Source organism: Plasmodium falciparum, assembly GCF_000002765.6.
Source record: "Plasmodium falciparum 3D7 genome assembly, chromosome: 9".
Lineage (NCBI taxonomy): Eukaryota > Apicomplexa > Aconoidasida > Haemosporida > Plasmodiidae > Plasmodium > Plasmodium falciparum.
In genome coordinates, this window is record NC_004330.2 from 140,001 (window position 1) to 157,500 (window position 17,500).

The window sequence follows — 17,500 nt, forward strand, 5'->3', positions numbered from 1 at the left end:
AAAAAAAAAAAAAAAAAAAAATTGACAAAGATATTTATTCCTATATATACACATGAATGAATATATTACATATATATATTTTATATTGTGTATCATCTATATAATAAAATATATATTGTTTTCATTTGAATTATAAGCATGAAAACACATGTAAAGAATATCGTATATATTTATACAATATATGAGTAACAAATGAATAATTATTTATATATATGTATATATATTTATGTTATAATTTTATTTTATACTATGTTTTGTTCTGTTAAGGGTGATTAAATAAGTAATCACGTCTACATAAAAAAAAAAAAAAAAAAAAAAAAAAAAATATATATATATATATATATATATTTATATATAAAATAAAATACAAAGAAATAAACCGATATTACTTCAACAAAAAACAACTAAAATTATTTTATGTCAATATAAATATTATAGAATCTTGTCGTATATCCAAAAAAAAAAAAAAAAAAAAAAAAAAAAAGAACAATTTATAATATATATATATTATAATTTTTTTTATGTATGTGAAATTTTTATATTTCATTTTTTATATGTTTTTCTATTCCATAAGTACATATATATTGCTTAACCAGAATACATACATTACACACAAATTTAAGTATATATATATATGTATATATATATATATATATATATGTATATATTTTATTTTATCAAATTATATTATTTATTTATTTTTTATTTTTTTTTTGATTCCCAATTGCCTTGGAGAATATTATTTAAAAAAAAAAAAGATACAAGAAAGGAAAAGACATAAAGAAAGAAAGAAATAAAGCAATAAAGAAAGAACCTCATAGTTTTATATTTTTCAATATTCATCTAAAATTTTATACCTTTTTGAATATTTATATTTTTTTTTTTATATAGAAAACATTACATAGCTAAGATAGCTTGTACATATATTTACATATATGTGTACATTATAAATATATATATCATATCATAGAAAAAAATGATATATTTTGATATACCCTCAAAAAATAATCTTTCATATGAATATTACGATACACAATCATTAATTGATAACAAGAGGATACATTCATTTTTGAATAATTCATGTGCATTTTATAGTTTTCAAAATAAAGAAAAATGCAAACAAGAACGATTTGAAGAATATTTGAATTTTTTACAGCAAAAGAGTAATATTTACAACAACAATAATAAACAAATTGAAAGAAATGAAAACGATTATAATGTAATAAAAAATAAAATACAATATAAAAAAAAGGAAAACTACAATATAACCACGTATAGTCATTTTGTTCCTGAGGAAAACTTACAAGACAAACAAAAAAGACCATATACACATAATGAATATTATATGGATCATACTTATAATAAGCAACATTTAAATGATAAGTATCATAAACATAACATACATGATATTAATAATAATCATTATATAAAACATAAAGATCATTTACATGACACACATTATATATTCAATAAACACAACAACGAAAATATAAATATAAAAAAAAATATTAAAGCACATGTATCTCAATTACATGTATCATATAAATTAATCAAAATAAAAAATATATTATATAAAATAAATATTCTCAAAAAAAATACATCCCTACATAAACATAAAACATATTCCTTTTTTAGATTCAAATTTTCTGCACTACAAGAACAATATGATAAACAAAAAAAAAAATCAAAAAAAATAAAGAAACAACAGAAAAAAAAAAACATGTACAAGAATAAAATAGGTAGCCATACAATGGAAATTTTAAATGTTTTAAGAAATGAATTACCTTTATCTAAAGGGGATTTTTCCAACAGATATTGCCAGAATAATGATTATGAATATGCTATAGTCACCTCCAATGAAGAAACACATTTTTATTATACTAATCAAGAAAATGCAAAGACGACCAAACAAAAAAATTACCAGCATATGAAAGTAAAAATTCAAATTTATTCAAATATGATACAAGAGAAGAAGAATAAAGGAAAACATGATCAAATTTACAAACCAATTATAAATACTTTTGAACAAAATATTAATTATTTGGATAAGAAAAAAATAAAAACTAAAAAAAATATGGCAAAAGAGAAATATAAGAAAAATGAAAAATTGTTGAATAATTGCATAGAAAATTATAAGAATTGTATGAAATTATATAAACTTAGCGAATTTATAATACATAATATATTAAACAAGAAACTTATATATGATGAACAATCAAGACATATATTACAAACTGAATTTTTTAAAGTGTTTTTTTTTGTTTATCTAGAAGAAGTATATTATACCATTAAAAAAAAAAAAAATTATACTAATGATTTTTTGTATAATTTTAACAAACGGATAAATAATAATAATAATAATAATAATAATAATGCTTGTAGTAGTGGTAGTAGTAGTAATGTATGTATTAAATATATGATAACATATATTTTTCAAAATATGTATCATGGAAAAAACGAATTAAAGGATGATACCAACGTGTTCATATTAATATATATATATATTTTTTATTATATATATTCTATGTATTTAAAATATAAAATAAATAATCTTAACATTCTTTCTAGAAATATATTTTCATTTAATAAGGATACATTCAATATATCAGATAAACTTATCTTGTTGTCAAATAGTATACATCTCTTAGTACATAATATATATAAAATATATATTGTGAACCAAATATGTAAATATTTTATATATTTAAAATTAAACCTAATAAATGAATTATTGTATATATTTCCTTTAGATAGTACCAAAATTCATTTTCTACCATGCAAGTATTATGAAAATAGTGAGCTTATTTCTATGCAAAATTTATATCAAATATTGTTTTGTATTCACTTGTTCATATTATATATAGAAAATGAATTAAAAATGAAGAAATATGATATTTCATCAAGATGTGATCATGCTATATTATCAAAAAGATGTTTAAATCATATATTAAAGAATTATTATAATATATTAGAATATCACAATATAACAGAAAAAAATGGGACTATAAACAATAATAATAATAATAATGATATACGTAATAACTATTTTGTTGATAAATATTCCATTTCATGTCTTATATATATGAATATATATACTGAAGAATCCATTATTATAAAATACATTATAACAATTTTATTTTATATTCATTGCGATTTATTTTTCAAACATATTTCCTATTTGGAAAATATGTACATTTCAAAAACAAATATTTCTTTATATTGTTATAAAGAGAGTCATCATATATCATTATATAATTATATAAAGAAGATTATTTCATCTATCTTTTTGTTTTGTTTTATTTATTCCGAATTTGATATATATCAAAATGTTATATATTTTCCAAAACATTTACACAATATTACACATATTTTACATTTTTGTGATGAACCATATATATCATCATCTTGCATTCAAAGTAGTATATATTTTTTTTTATACAAATATATATGCTATCATTTTTTTAGTATATTCATACAAAATATATTATATAAGATTATGCATTCGACCTCTCCAATAAGACATGAAGAAAATGACCACATTTTCTATCCACTGTCAGTATTAAAAATAATGAAATGTTTTAATTATTATTATGATTATTTTTCGAACATATTTATAAGGGAGAATATCAAAATGAATTTGATTCTAAAGGAACGTTGCTTAATTATGAAGGATATAGAAAACATAAAAATCTTAATTATGCCATTAACTTATAATATTGTATGTAACAATATGTATAATTATGGCCATATGGAACATGATCATTTTATTGTATTATATAATAAATATACAACATATAATATATTACATTATAAGGATCATATTAAATTATTTTACCCATCCAATTTTTATATGTTTGTAAATGAAGAAGACAATATAAACAAAACTGAAGATGTATTTGTATCGAAATACTTCAAAATAAAAAAAAAATATATTGAAAAAAACGCATTAGGAAAAAGAAATTCTATTGTATGTAAAATGAAAAAGGAAATGAAACTTTTGATTAATTATATTATATATTATTATAATGAATTAATTTTTAATTATTATATATATTATATTTTACCATATGAAAAAAGATTATTGTTCTACAAAAAAAATGAACAAACAAATATAAAAATCTATTATAATTACGTTTATAAATATAAAAATTTAATATCACCACATATATTAAATGTATGTACAAAGATAAAGCATGATAAGAATATATGTAAATATGTTACTAAAATATATAATAATAATAAAATTATACGTATATATACTACATGTAATATACACAAAACTGATCTATCTTATATATATTTAAAAATTTGTGATTGCTTTATCAAGCAAACAAACAAGAATTTTATGACAAAAAGTAGAAATCCTGATAAATGTGCTACACTAATTTTGTGTGCTTGTGAACAAAAAAAAGGGTACAAAAAAAAACAGATTTATGAAAATGTTATTTCATTGAAGGATATATTTACAAAGATTTGCAAACAATGGGATATTATTAAAAAGAAGGAAAAAGACATCACGCTATTTAATAATAGTAGTATGGTAAATATATATGCTGAAAGGGATAATATGCGCGTACAAGTTTCCAAAGAAGGGAGCGATAAGAAAAATAATAATAGAAAACGTAGTAGTGGAAGTTGTGATAACAGCAATAATAAGAACAATAAGTGTTACAACAAGAAAAATAATAATAAAAATAAAAATAATAATAATAATAATTATAATAATAATTATTATAATAATAACAACAATAACAACAACAACAACAATAACAACAACAATAATAATAGTAATAATAATCCAAATGATGATAATAATGAAGACGACAAAAACAATAGTAATAAAAACACGGACAATAATAACAAAAATAATAATATTAATAATAAGAAGAAAAGACGAAAAAGAAATAATGACGATAATGACAAACAAATAAATAAAAGAAATAAAAATATTAATAAAAAAGCTACAACTGGTAATATATATAAAAAAAAAATCAACACCAAAAGAAAAAATAGTCAAAGGGATAAATCAAATATGAATATAATTAAAAAGGAACAAAATGTAACATCCAAGGAAAATATTAATCATGATATTATTCATATACAAAAGAATAAAATAAATGAAAGAGATAATATAAAAGCAAAAACTCTACATAATAATATAACTGAACAAAAGAGGGAAAATAAAAATATTCAACAAAAAAAAGATAATAATAATACTATTCAACAAAAAAAAGAAAACAACACTAATGAACAAAAAAAAGATAATAATAATACTATTCAACAAAAAAAAGAAAATAATAATACTATTCAAGAAAAAAACAGTGAAAATAATCTTAACAATTCTAATCGTAAAGAAATTTTAGAAGATATTTTATTTTGTTGTAGTGCATTAAATGAATATTCAGCTTATATAAAAACTTTAGATTATGATATAAAATTTGGTAATATATACGTTAAATTAAAAAAGAAATTAAGTTCTCAAAATAAATGTCAATTCGAAGTATATGAAGCTGAAATTGTGGCAGTTGATAATTTCTGTAATTTCCTATATCCAAAAAAGGAAAATTTTGATAACTTTTTTTATGTTTTAAAAAAATATATTAATAATTATGATTATCTAAAAATCAGTGCAAACAATTTAGAAGGATTGAATACGAATCCAGAAAATGCATATGCTAACGCAATTATAGACATTGATGAAAATAATATACATGATTTTATAAAAACTTGTGAGGATTTAAATGCTATTTTTAAATATATAGTCGATGGCATTTTGCAGTCTCAAAATTCTTTTAATCAAAATGTACCTTTCCCTACAAAAAAAAATAATACAAATAATGTAAATACACATCAAAATATGATATCTTTTAATATGAAAGATAATAATAGTAATATACAATTTAATAATGAAAATATATGTTCTACTTCGAATGAACATTTAAAGAATGGCGACAAAGATTTGGAATTATTGAAAAACATAAATCAAAGTCTACATATGGAAGAAGAAAAAAGGAAAGAAATTAATAATATTCATACTAATGATAATATGAACAAGATTAATTGTAATAATAATAATAATAATAATAATAATAATATAGGAAGTGTTGTAAATAATAAAAATAATGTAAATGATATGTATAGTTCAAGAATAGTTAATATACAAAAAAATGCTATTACCGATAGTAATATAGTAGAAACAAATTCTTTCAATAAAGAAAATAAATCTATTATAAGTACAGATCATAATTTTATTAATTCAAATTTCCATTATACAAGTGTAAAAAAAAATTATAATCAAATCAATTCCAATTTGTTAAATAATAAAAATAGTACTGCAAGCTGTTCTGTTGTAAAAAAAGACCAAAAAAGAGAAAGTTTCAGACCCAATGAAAGTATTGGACCTGTCATCTTAAAAACAACCAATAGCAGAATTATAGATAATGACAAAAAAGAAAAAGATCATCCTATCAACATTTTTAATAATAGTACATTTAATAATCTCAACCTTCTTAATGAGGAAAATTTTGCTAACCTTCAAAATGGGCCATTTAATTCTAACATGATACATAATGCACAAATTATAAATCATGCCGACATATCAAATAATCACAATGTAGTCAATAATCAAAATGTAGCAAATTATCAAAATGTAGTAAATTATCAAAATGTAGCAAATTATCAAAAAATATCGAATAATCATAATATGTCTCATAATATAAATAATACCGAACAATTATTTGATAATGTTCTATTTAGCGAAGATATATTATGCCAACACCTAATTGAAGCAACAAGAAAAGTTAATTTTTTAAAAAATTTTGGCTATAAATCCTTGTATGATATTTTGAAAGATAAATATAGACGCTATCTATTAGAAAAAATGAATATAGAATGTACTACTTTGTATAATATTATTAAACATATAACGAAATATAATTATATTAATGATTCAATAAATAACCCATTTACTATATATCACAGAACTATTAATAATATTTCAAATAATAAATTTGCTATCAAAATATTGAATATTCATTCATGTAATATATATAAATTAAAATATAAAGTACATAGTTTATTATCAGAAGGAAAACAACTCAAAAATGTCAACACAGAAATTGCAGATTATATAAAAAATCATTATTTGTTAAGAAATAGATATAAATTTACTAAAGATATAAAAGAAGTAATTACTTATAAAAATAATGTAACCAGTGAGAAAAAAAATAATGAGAATATCTTTAAAAATTATACCATTCCAAATGTTGTACAGAATAATATTCATATTAATAATAATATAAATCAAAATGGATATAATAACTCAGATTATAACAATCTTATGAAAAATCATTTTTTCGAAGAATATCAGAAGGTACAAAAAAATTCAGATATACCTACAGATCAAAAAAATATTAATGATCATGATAAGAATCGTAGCTCCGATAAATCTCACAATAATAATAATAGCAATATTCATAAAATTAATATGGCACTACAAAATTATTTGTTGCAAAATCATTTTACACAACATATATGTAAACAATGTCTAAACACATTTTATGATGAAAAGGAAATCTCCCTTTTTTACCAACTAAATGAAATTGCAAATAATTTCATTGATCAAATGTGTATTCCTACAAGTCGTAATAATATATCATCAAATGGACGTTCCTCCAAGAAAAGGTTGGGGGGAGATAGCAATAATGATAATGTAGCTACTTCTAAAAATGCAGAAAGTTCTGAAAAAAATCAAGACCAAATAAATACAAATAAAATGCATCCAGAAATAAAGAAAAGTAGAAAAGGATCAAGAAGAAATAGCAAAAATAGAGCAAATACACAAAATATTGCATCACGGGATATACACAAATTGAATGAAGAAAACAAAAAAACTAACAACGAAGTATCCAAATCTGAAAAATATAATAATCATAATAAAAATAACAAGAAATCTCAAGGGGATAAAAATATGCATGGAGTTCATAAAGATAGAAAAAAAGAAGATAATATAAAAGAAAAAAAAAACATAAAGGAGAGTAAGAAGGAATATACTTGTGATTCTATGAAAAATGTCAATAATGAGAAATCAAATATTTTAAAAGAAACCAAATTAATAAACAAAAATAATAAACTAATAAAAAATAAAGAGAATATACAAAATGTACAAAATGTACAAAATAATAAGGAATATTTTATAAAATCAAATGACATTAATATAAATCAAAATATATTTGTGGATAATAAGCCAATACAAAAAAATATCCATTCTAATATAAACGAAATATTACCTAATTTCTGTCCGCGTTACACAGAAAATACATCCTCGTTTTTTAATCAACTTTGTAATGTTGCAATACGTAATTCTTTACATAACCAAGCAATGAAGCAGATATCATATGATAATAGAACGAATGAAATGTTTTCTTATGAAGCATTTAATTTTTATATAAATCATATGAAAAATATAAAATATTATTTGTGCCCAGCATGCAAAAATAGAAAGGAAGAGTATTACAAATATGATATAAACGATAAAAAGGGTACTAAGGTTTTTGGACAAATATATGATACTTATGAAGAATATGAAAAATATATATCAAATGAAATAAGAAGAATACGATATAATTCTATACCCAAATATTTATGGTCATCTGTTGGAATTACTAAGGATAATGAAGAAGTGTTAGGTGTCGCTATGCAATTGATTGAAGGATGTACCTTAACATATATTATACAAAAGCTAAAAGGAACAGACAATATAAATTATGGATACTTCTTATTAGATATAGCTAAGAAATTAGTAAAACAATTAAAAATAATATGTGAAACTATACATAATCCAATCATTAATTGGGATACGAAACCAGGAAATGTAATGGTACAATATCAAATGAAAAATTCAAAACTTACATGTAAAAATGTTACTATTATTGATATTGGTGATGCTTTACCAGGAAAAGCCTTTTATTTCCCAACAAATCCTTCTTACTATGAAAAGATTAAAATGAACAATTGCCAGAAAAACTTTAATAATTTCTTATATTATGTTATATGTACTAAAGGATATTGTTCACCTGAATGTGCTCTTTTAGTTTTCTTATTATCTTCATTAAATAAATCTGATCAATTTAGAAAATCCTGGTATGGGCAAGATTCAAACATTTTCCATATTAATAAAACAAAACATTTGAGAATTAAATATAGATGGAAAAAATTATTAGAACTCCGTTATATACAACCAATAATAAAAAAAAATGAACCTTATTTTTATCTTCATGAAAATGTCATAAAAGGAACTACAAGTAAATGTGAAAAGTGTCTTAATCATGAATCTTTTGATGATTCAAGTAGCATAAATAATATATCGGATAACCAAAGATCGTCCTTTTCTAAGAATGATGTAAATATGTATATGAATTCTGGTACTCAAGCATTTTACAAAGGTGTAGAATGTAATATGGGATACACTACTAATGTGAATAATGTAAATAATGTAAATAATGTGAAAAATGTAAATAATGTGAATAATGTGAAAAATGTAAATAATGTGAATAATGTGAAAAATGTAAATAATGTGAATAATGTAAATAATGTAAATAATGTAAATAGTGTGAATAATGTAAATAATGTGAATAGTGTAAATAATATAAATAATGTAAATTATTTGAGTAACATGCAAAATGGAATAAGTGCTGATAATTTAATCCATATGAACAATAATAATCTTAATAATATTATAACCGCTCATAACCAAGGCACAGATATAAAATATGATACAAATAAATCATATGACAATAGCACAATTCCTCGCGAAAATAGTTGCCCAAACTCTTCAAACGAAAACGTAAATAATTTAATTAATAATAATGATAATAAAGATAGAATAAATAAAAAGAATAGTAATAGCACGAACAATACTAATAGTAGTAATGATAATCTCAGTAATTATAATAAGAAAGAAAAAAAACTTCTAAATGAAGATATAGATGATGCTTTAGAAAATTATTATTTATATAATGTATGCACACATGATATTAAAGACGAAGGAGAAAATGAACATTATTCAGATAGTGAAGAAATAAAACAATATTTTTCTGAAAAAGATAAAATAATAAAAGATATCGAAAATAATTATAATGATGAAAAAAAGAAAAAGAAAAAAAAAGAATATGACGGATATAAATTACATAATATAGATACATGGATCATTAAATTTACATCGAAAACAACCATATTTAGTGTTGGTCTAGTATTATGTCAATTATTTGGTGGACATAATTTATTAAATATTGTTAATAAAAATGAAGTTAAAGTAGTTGATGTACTATGTGAATGGAATTGTAAAAATAGTTCAAATATTTATTCAGAAGATCCAAATATTACTATAGATGATTTATTACCAAACAAAGGAATCTTTTCTAATGATATGTGGAAAAGTAAAATTAAAGTTATCATAGAAAAATGTTTACAATTTATACCTTCTAGAAGATGTACATTTAAAGAATTATATGAAGATATTAAAAAATTCCAAGAAGATTATGAGGCATATTATAATATTAACGCTAGCGAATCCACCACAACCCAATAGCACACATCATAAGTAAATACACATATGTGTACATATATATATATATATATATATATATTTAATTTTCATTATTTTTCCCACTTTTCCCAACTAACAATCATGATGAATGTTTCATTAAGACATCAAATATAATAATTTTTTATTATTTACTATTTAGAGAATTCATATATTTATTTTTATTTTTTTTATTTTATTTTATTTTATTTTATTTTTTTTGTTTATATGCATTATATATTATAATGCATAATGATATATTCCGCACATATTTGTGTGAATTTTAACATTTAAATGAATTTTTTTTTTTTTGACATATATATATATATATATATATATATATATATTTATTTATTTACATACATACATAATGCATATGTATGTGTTTTATTATCATTTTTTATTTTTATTCTCTTATGACTACCAAATATATGGGAATAAAATATTGAAAGATTCACATTCGCAGTTATTTTAATTTTTTTATTTTTATCATAACAATTTAATTATACATACTATGATATTACTAAATAGTATTATCGTTATAAAATGAATTTTTACACATTGCCACGACATTACTTCAATATGATACATATATATATATATATATGTGTGCTCAAAAGGTTTAGATTTTAAAATAGATTATAATTATATCTTATTTTATCCATATAATAAAATATATAGACCTAAAGAAATATATAAATACATATAAATTAAAAATACATTTTATATATTTATTATTTATATTTTTCTTTTATAACTTGTAACAATTTTAAAATATTTTAATAACAATTCAAAATAGGTTTAATGACGTTAAATATAAAATATATAAAACATAAATTTTTTCAACAAACACGTTCAAATTTATATACAACTATGGTGATGAAAAATCAAAATGGGGATCTTATAATACACAAGATTAATATAAATAAAGAAAACAAAGGTATATAAGTGATAAAACAAGCAAAAATATGATAATATAGATAAATAAAGTAACTTATAAATAATATATATATATATATATATATATATATATATATATATATATTTTTTTTTTTCAAAACAATATAAATACAATTAATAATGTGCTTCCTTACTTTTTATATTTTTCCAGTATGAATTAATTATTTTTCACATGTAACGAATTGATTGATTTAAAATTTCTCTCAAGATAATCTTTTAAAGTGTTCAAATTTGTATAAAAGACATCAGACGATAATAATAATCTTTCTCTTTTTACTTCATATAAGAAATGTTCTATATTCTTTAAGGAATTTATAAACCTGTCAATAATATACCAAGTATATTGACCAAGATTATTTTTATTACGTAACACATCATACTTTCCATGTATATAATAATCAAGGATATAAGAATTATTCAAACATATCTTTTCCTCTTTAATTATACCATCCTCGTATTTATAAAATGATACGTAGTTTTCTACTATATCTGGTAACATATCCTTTCGTAAGTCAAAATCTTGTAAACATGTATAAAGTAATTCATCTAAGCTTTTGAAATTGTCACCTTTAAAAAGAGAAACCAAAAACGGGGATCTCACTTTATAATCTCGTAACTGAAAAGGGGGAACAAAAGAAGAAATAATTAAATATATAAAAAGTAAAAAAAAATAAAAAAAAATAAAAAAAATAAAAATAAAAATAAAAAATAAAAATAAAAATAAAAAATAAAAATAAAAATAAAAATAAAAAAATGTAATGCATAATATATATAACATTCAATATTATGTTAAATAATATATACACACATATATTTTTATATATATATATATATATATTATTATTACCTTAGATTTGTAAAACTTAAAATAGTCAGCGTTTTCTTTTTTAGGGAAAATATCCTTTAAACTCACACATGGATGTTGCTCAAAAATGTACAATTTTGTGTAAGGCAATAAATAGGCCTTCTTTTTATTCAACAAATTCAATTTAATAAGTACCACCAAACAATAATTTACCAAATACTTTAATAATATATTTTCAATATGATCAATATGTTTTTGTATAGATGTGGGGAGAGCATGCAATAATGGAAAATAATAGGAACTAAATAATTCTAATTTAGATTTATTTTCTTCATATTGACTATTTATTAATGCTTTTGTTAAAGCTATTTTATTTTCCTTTCTTTTATTTATAAAATGTGATAAAATAAATAATAAAATAAATTGACCTCTGGTGGAATCATCTACAATAATACTACGATAATAATTTTTTTCAAATGTAATGCTATCAATTATTCTATTTAAAGATATAACAACAGATGATGATAAAAATGTATTATCACCAATAATATTATGCAATACCTTTTTTATTAATAAATATGTTATGATTAAATTATTATCATATTCTTTTTTTAAAAATATACTTAACTCAGTTAAATTTATTATATTACCTTCTTCATCTAAAGCTTCCATTTCTATAAGAACATTTAAAAATATATGAAAATGAGCTCTAGTCATAAAACATAATTCATTAATTTCCTTTTCTTCTTGAAGTTTATTATTTTTCATTTTTCTGTTTGTTAATAATTCAACAAGTAATTCATTATATTCATATTCACGATTAATAAATTTTGATAATTTATCATTTTCTTTATATTCATTGAATTCGTGTAATATATGTTGAATCATTTCATGTCTTTCGGATCCTTCACTTTTTTTATCACCACATCCATTCATATTACTATTATTATTATTTTCCATATTGTTTACACTAGAGGTACTTGTCGTGGTACATGTACTAATATTATTTATATGACCCTTACCATTTTCATTTCCATTTTGACAATTTGTCGTTAAAGAACATACATTATCTCCAGATACAACAACGTTATTCATATTATTATAATTCTGTTCACTTTCCTGAAAGGAATTTATGTAATATAAAGAATTAAAAAACAAACTTAAGATACCATTAATTCTACTAAAATAATTAACATTTATTGCTCTATTTTTCTCAAATATTTCTTCTTTTTCAGCTACACTTAATGTTTCATCTTTCTTTTTCTTTTTATTTGGTTTATTCACAATTACTTTATTTTTTAAACTACCCTCTTCATTCTCTCTTATCCTTTTTAAACTGTTATATAACAACATACTTCTACATATATTTGTAAAATTTACAGAATAAGTTCCTGATAGAGTTTGTAAAGGTGATGTAATTAATCTTTTCAAATTTTTAAAGTTAATATTCCAAATAATAATATTTCCATATAAATCAAAACCACGTCTTCCTGCTCTTCCAGATGTTTGTTTAAACATAAGTGAATTCAATTCAATGGTATGACCAGCAAAAATAATGGATCTGCATGGAATATTAATACCTAATGATAAGTTTTTATTACTAAATATTATTTTAACAAAACCTAATCTAAATAATGATTCAACAATAATAGTAAATTTATATGGTAATACTTCATAATGTAAACCTATACCTCTTCTTAAACCTTCAATTAATATAGATTTATATTTTCTACCTTCTATAGCTTTTTGTGCATCTTTAATTAAATCTTCAATTTCGGTTACATAATTACAATATACCTTTTGATTACAAAAATAGAAATCTTTATCATATTCTTCAGAAACATCAAGAGGAGGTTCAGGTATTTCATCATCTATTAACATATCTAAATATTCTTTATCGATATTTTGTTCTAATCTTTGATTTCTAGACATACTTTTCATTTTTAATAACATTTCTCTTTGTTTTAACATATTTTCATATTTTTCACGTCTCATTTTATTTTCCATTTTTGTATTAAATGCTCTTTCTTCATCTCCATAATATTTATCATGTTGTCTTTTCATTAATTCATTTATTAAATTAATAGTCATATCTTCTAATTCTTTTCTTTCAAAATTGAAAACAATACATGGTAAAAAGTTTATATCTTCTAGTTTTTTTAATAACTCTATTAATTTGTCACTATCTAAATATTCTTGTTCCATATTAACCATTTCAGTATATTTTACTAAATCGTTCGTTCTATTCGAAATATATTTCTCATCAAAATTAACACGTTTATATAATTCTTGAAATAACTTTTCTTTAGGAACATTATCACGAATAGTACTTTTATATAAATTCTTAACAACCACTTTATCACTCTTTTTAATTACTTTATCATTAGTTTTTACGTCTTCATCATCTACATTATTTTTTGTATTATCACAATTAATATTATTATTATTATTGTCATTTATTTTATTTTTTCTTTCTATATCTTCCTCATTTTCGTCCTTTATATAAAATGAATTCTTCATATAATTCGATAGTAATATATGAATAATCATATCATATTCCAAGTTGTTAATATAATTATTTTGTATCAAATACACTATCATTTCTTTTACACTATGCATATAATAAATAAACTTTTTTTTATTAATACATCTAGTATATTGAAAATAAAATGAAGGTTCTAAAAATTCGACAAGGTGATAAAAATTCTTCTTTCTAGCTAATTCAAATAATATGATAATAATTTCATAAATTTCTCTAGGATTACAATAAAAATCTTTATTAATACCTTTATATAATATATCTCTAAAATTAAAACAAGTTAAAGGATTTAAATGGTGTAAATTTTTGTTAGTATATACATATAATATTAAATCAGAAAATCTCTCATAAAATTTAATTAAATGAAGATCATTTATACTTCTTCCCTTTTTCAATAATACATTTTGTAACCAAGAATAAAAACAATTAATATTACCAATAGTTGCAGATAAAGCTAGAAATGGACAATTAATTAAATGAATAATATTTTCAATTTGACTACCATAAAATTCTTTATCACCTATACAATGAATTTCATCAAATATTATATATTCTATTTTACTAATAAATTTAGATACATTCATATTTTCATTCATATCATTTAAAGCATAATATGAAAGAAGAATATTTTCTAAAATACTCGGTAAAATGATAATAATTTGAGAATCTAAAGCTTTCTCTTCAGCATATTTATCTGTCATATAAGAACATAATTTATTACCACCATATTTCGAATATCCTTTAGTACTAAATCTACCATTTACTTCATGATAAATTTGTAAAGCTAATGTATCATTAGGTGCTACATATATAACAACACTATCATTATTTAATCTTAATACTTTATCCATAACATAATAACAAATAAACGTTTTACCACTACTAGTTGGACATGATACCAAAATACTTTTTCTTCTATCAACTAAATTTAATATATTATATTGCCATGTATCCAATGTAAATAAAACACGACTATCTTTTATATTTCCAGTGGTTCTATCTAATAAATAATACATATAATATAACTGAAATTCATGTTCTTTATTCTCATCAATTTTTAACTCACTATAGGTTTTTACTGATTCTAATTTATATTTATATATATCATCCAATGATTTTATAATACTATTACTATTATTTACATCACCTTTTTTAGACGCCTTCTTCAAATTAACATCTTTTGTATCATTATTCTCTTTTTTACCTTTACTAATTTTTTTCTTACTATTACTTTCTTCCTTTTTATTCTCTTTACCCTTTTTACCTGAACTCACACACTCATCTACCTTATTTCCAGCCTCATCCTTTCCATCATTTGAAGATGCATTATAAGTATCTTTCTTTAATTTTACATATTCTTCAAATAAATTATAACTACTATTTTGAAACCCTAAAGACAATAAAACCGTTTGTATCTGCACAACATCCTTTTCACTTAAGTGTTCTTTAAACTTATTAAAAATATCATTGGTTAATCTATATATCAAAATAATACTTCGAATAGCATCTGATTTTTGTTTACCTGTTTTAATATTTTTTAATTTCGTATACATTATAATATGAAACATGGAATTTAACACCTTCATACTAATTTTAATTTGTAAATCGACGCTTTTTATTAAATTAGTAATATTATTAAAATTATATACATCTACTAATCTATTATAACCTGATATAATATCTAATGACCATACATTCATTTCTGCATAACTATCATCACTAGCCAATTTTACAATTTTCTGTTCTAAGTTATTATATCTTTCTAAATCTACTTCATATGTCTTTTTTTCATTAGATAATTCTTTCTTTTTTAAAATCTCATCTTTTCTACTTAATGTTGTAGCATTACTATTTTTGGAACCTTTTTTTCCAACTTTTGTTTCATTTTTCCCTTTTTTATTACTAGAATCCTCTTTCTTATTTCCATGTTCATTAATCGAATTCATATCTTCAGGTCTATCTGAATCTTCATCAAAATGATCATCTAATATTTCAAAGATGTCATTATTTTTTTTTAATTTAATATTTGTACATAACTTTTTCTTCATTATTGTTTTTTCATTAGTATGTTTAGAATCACTTAATCTTTTATTTTTTTTATTTTTGTTCTTAAGATCTGAAGAAATATTACTAATTTTAACAATTTCATGGTCACCATCTTTTTCATCATCTTCCCTTTCAGATGAACTATCAAATAATACTTTCATTCTTTGTGTAATACCCTTTTTCTTTTCTTCATTTCTTAGATAATCATAAAGCTTTTCAATATTATAAGAATAATATTTAATCCAAGGATGATTTTCAGATATAACAATAGGATGATGTAATGAACTAATATAAAAATATTTGGCTATTATAGCTTTCCTTCTTTCATCCTTTTGTTGACGTCTTAATTTATATTTGTCATCTTTTTGATTAGCAAATGGGAGATTTCGACTTAGAGAAGATAATTTCATATAACTATTAAAAATATCTACAACATTTTCTCTTTCGGATATATGTAACATTCCCGTTAATTCAAAAAAATTATTATCATATTCTAAGCATTTATTAATAAAAATTATTTTTAAAACCATTTCTCTCTTTTTCTCTTCAATCATATTATCAACTTCAC

At 20.9% G+C, this 17,500-nt stretch overlaps 2 protein-coding genes across 2 annotated transcripts in view; one reads left to right on the forward strand and one right to left on the reverse strand.

Moving 5' to 3' along the window:
* Positions 1-976: 976 nt before the first annotated feature.
* Positions 977-10,588, forward strand: PF3D7_0903300 (conserved protein, unknown function; the record flags this gene model as incomplete). The annotated part of the gene is made up of 1 exon (XM_002808867.1): positions 977-10,588. One exon carries the CDS (start codon positions 977-979, stop codon positions 10,586-10,588), a length of 9,612 nt encoding a protein of 3,203 aa, XP_002808913.1.
* Positions 10,589-11,699: 1,111 nt separating this feature from the next.
* Positions 11,700-17,500, reverse strand: part of PF3D7_0903400 (ATP-dependent RNA helicase DDX60, putative) — a gene marked incomplete at both ends in the record, with an annotated part of 7,842 nt that continues 2,041 nt past the window's right edge. Inside the window, 2 exons of the mRNA XM_001351872.1 lie at positions 11,700-12,158; positions 12,390-17,500. The exon at positions 12,390-17,500 is cut by the window's right edge and continues 2,041 nt beyond it. Coding sequence (XP_001351908.1) covers positions 11,700-12,158; positions 12,390-17,500 — 5,570 coding nt within the window. The remainder of the gene's footprint in view (positions 12,159-12,389) is intronic.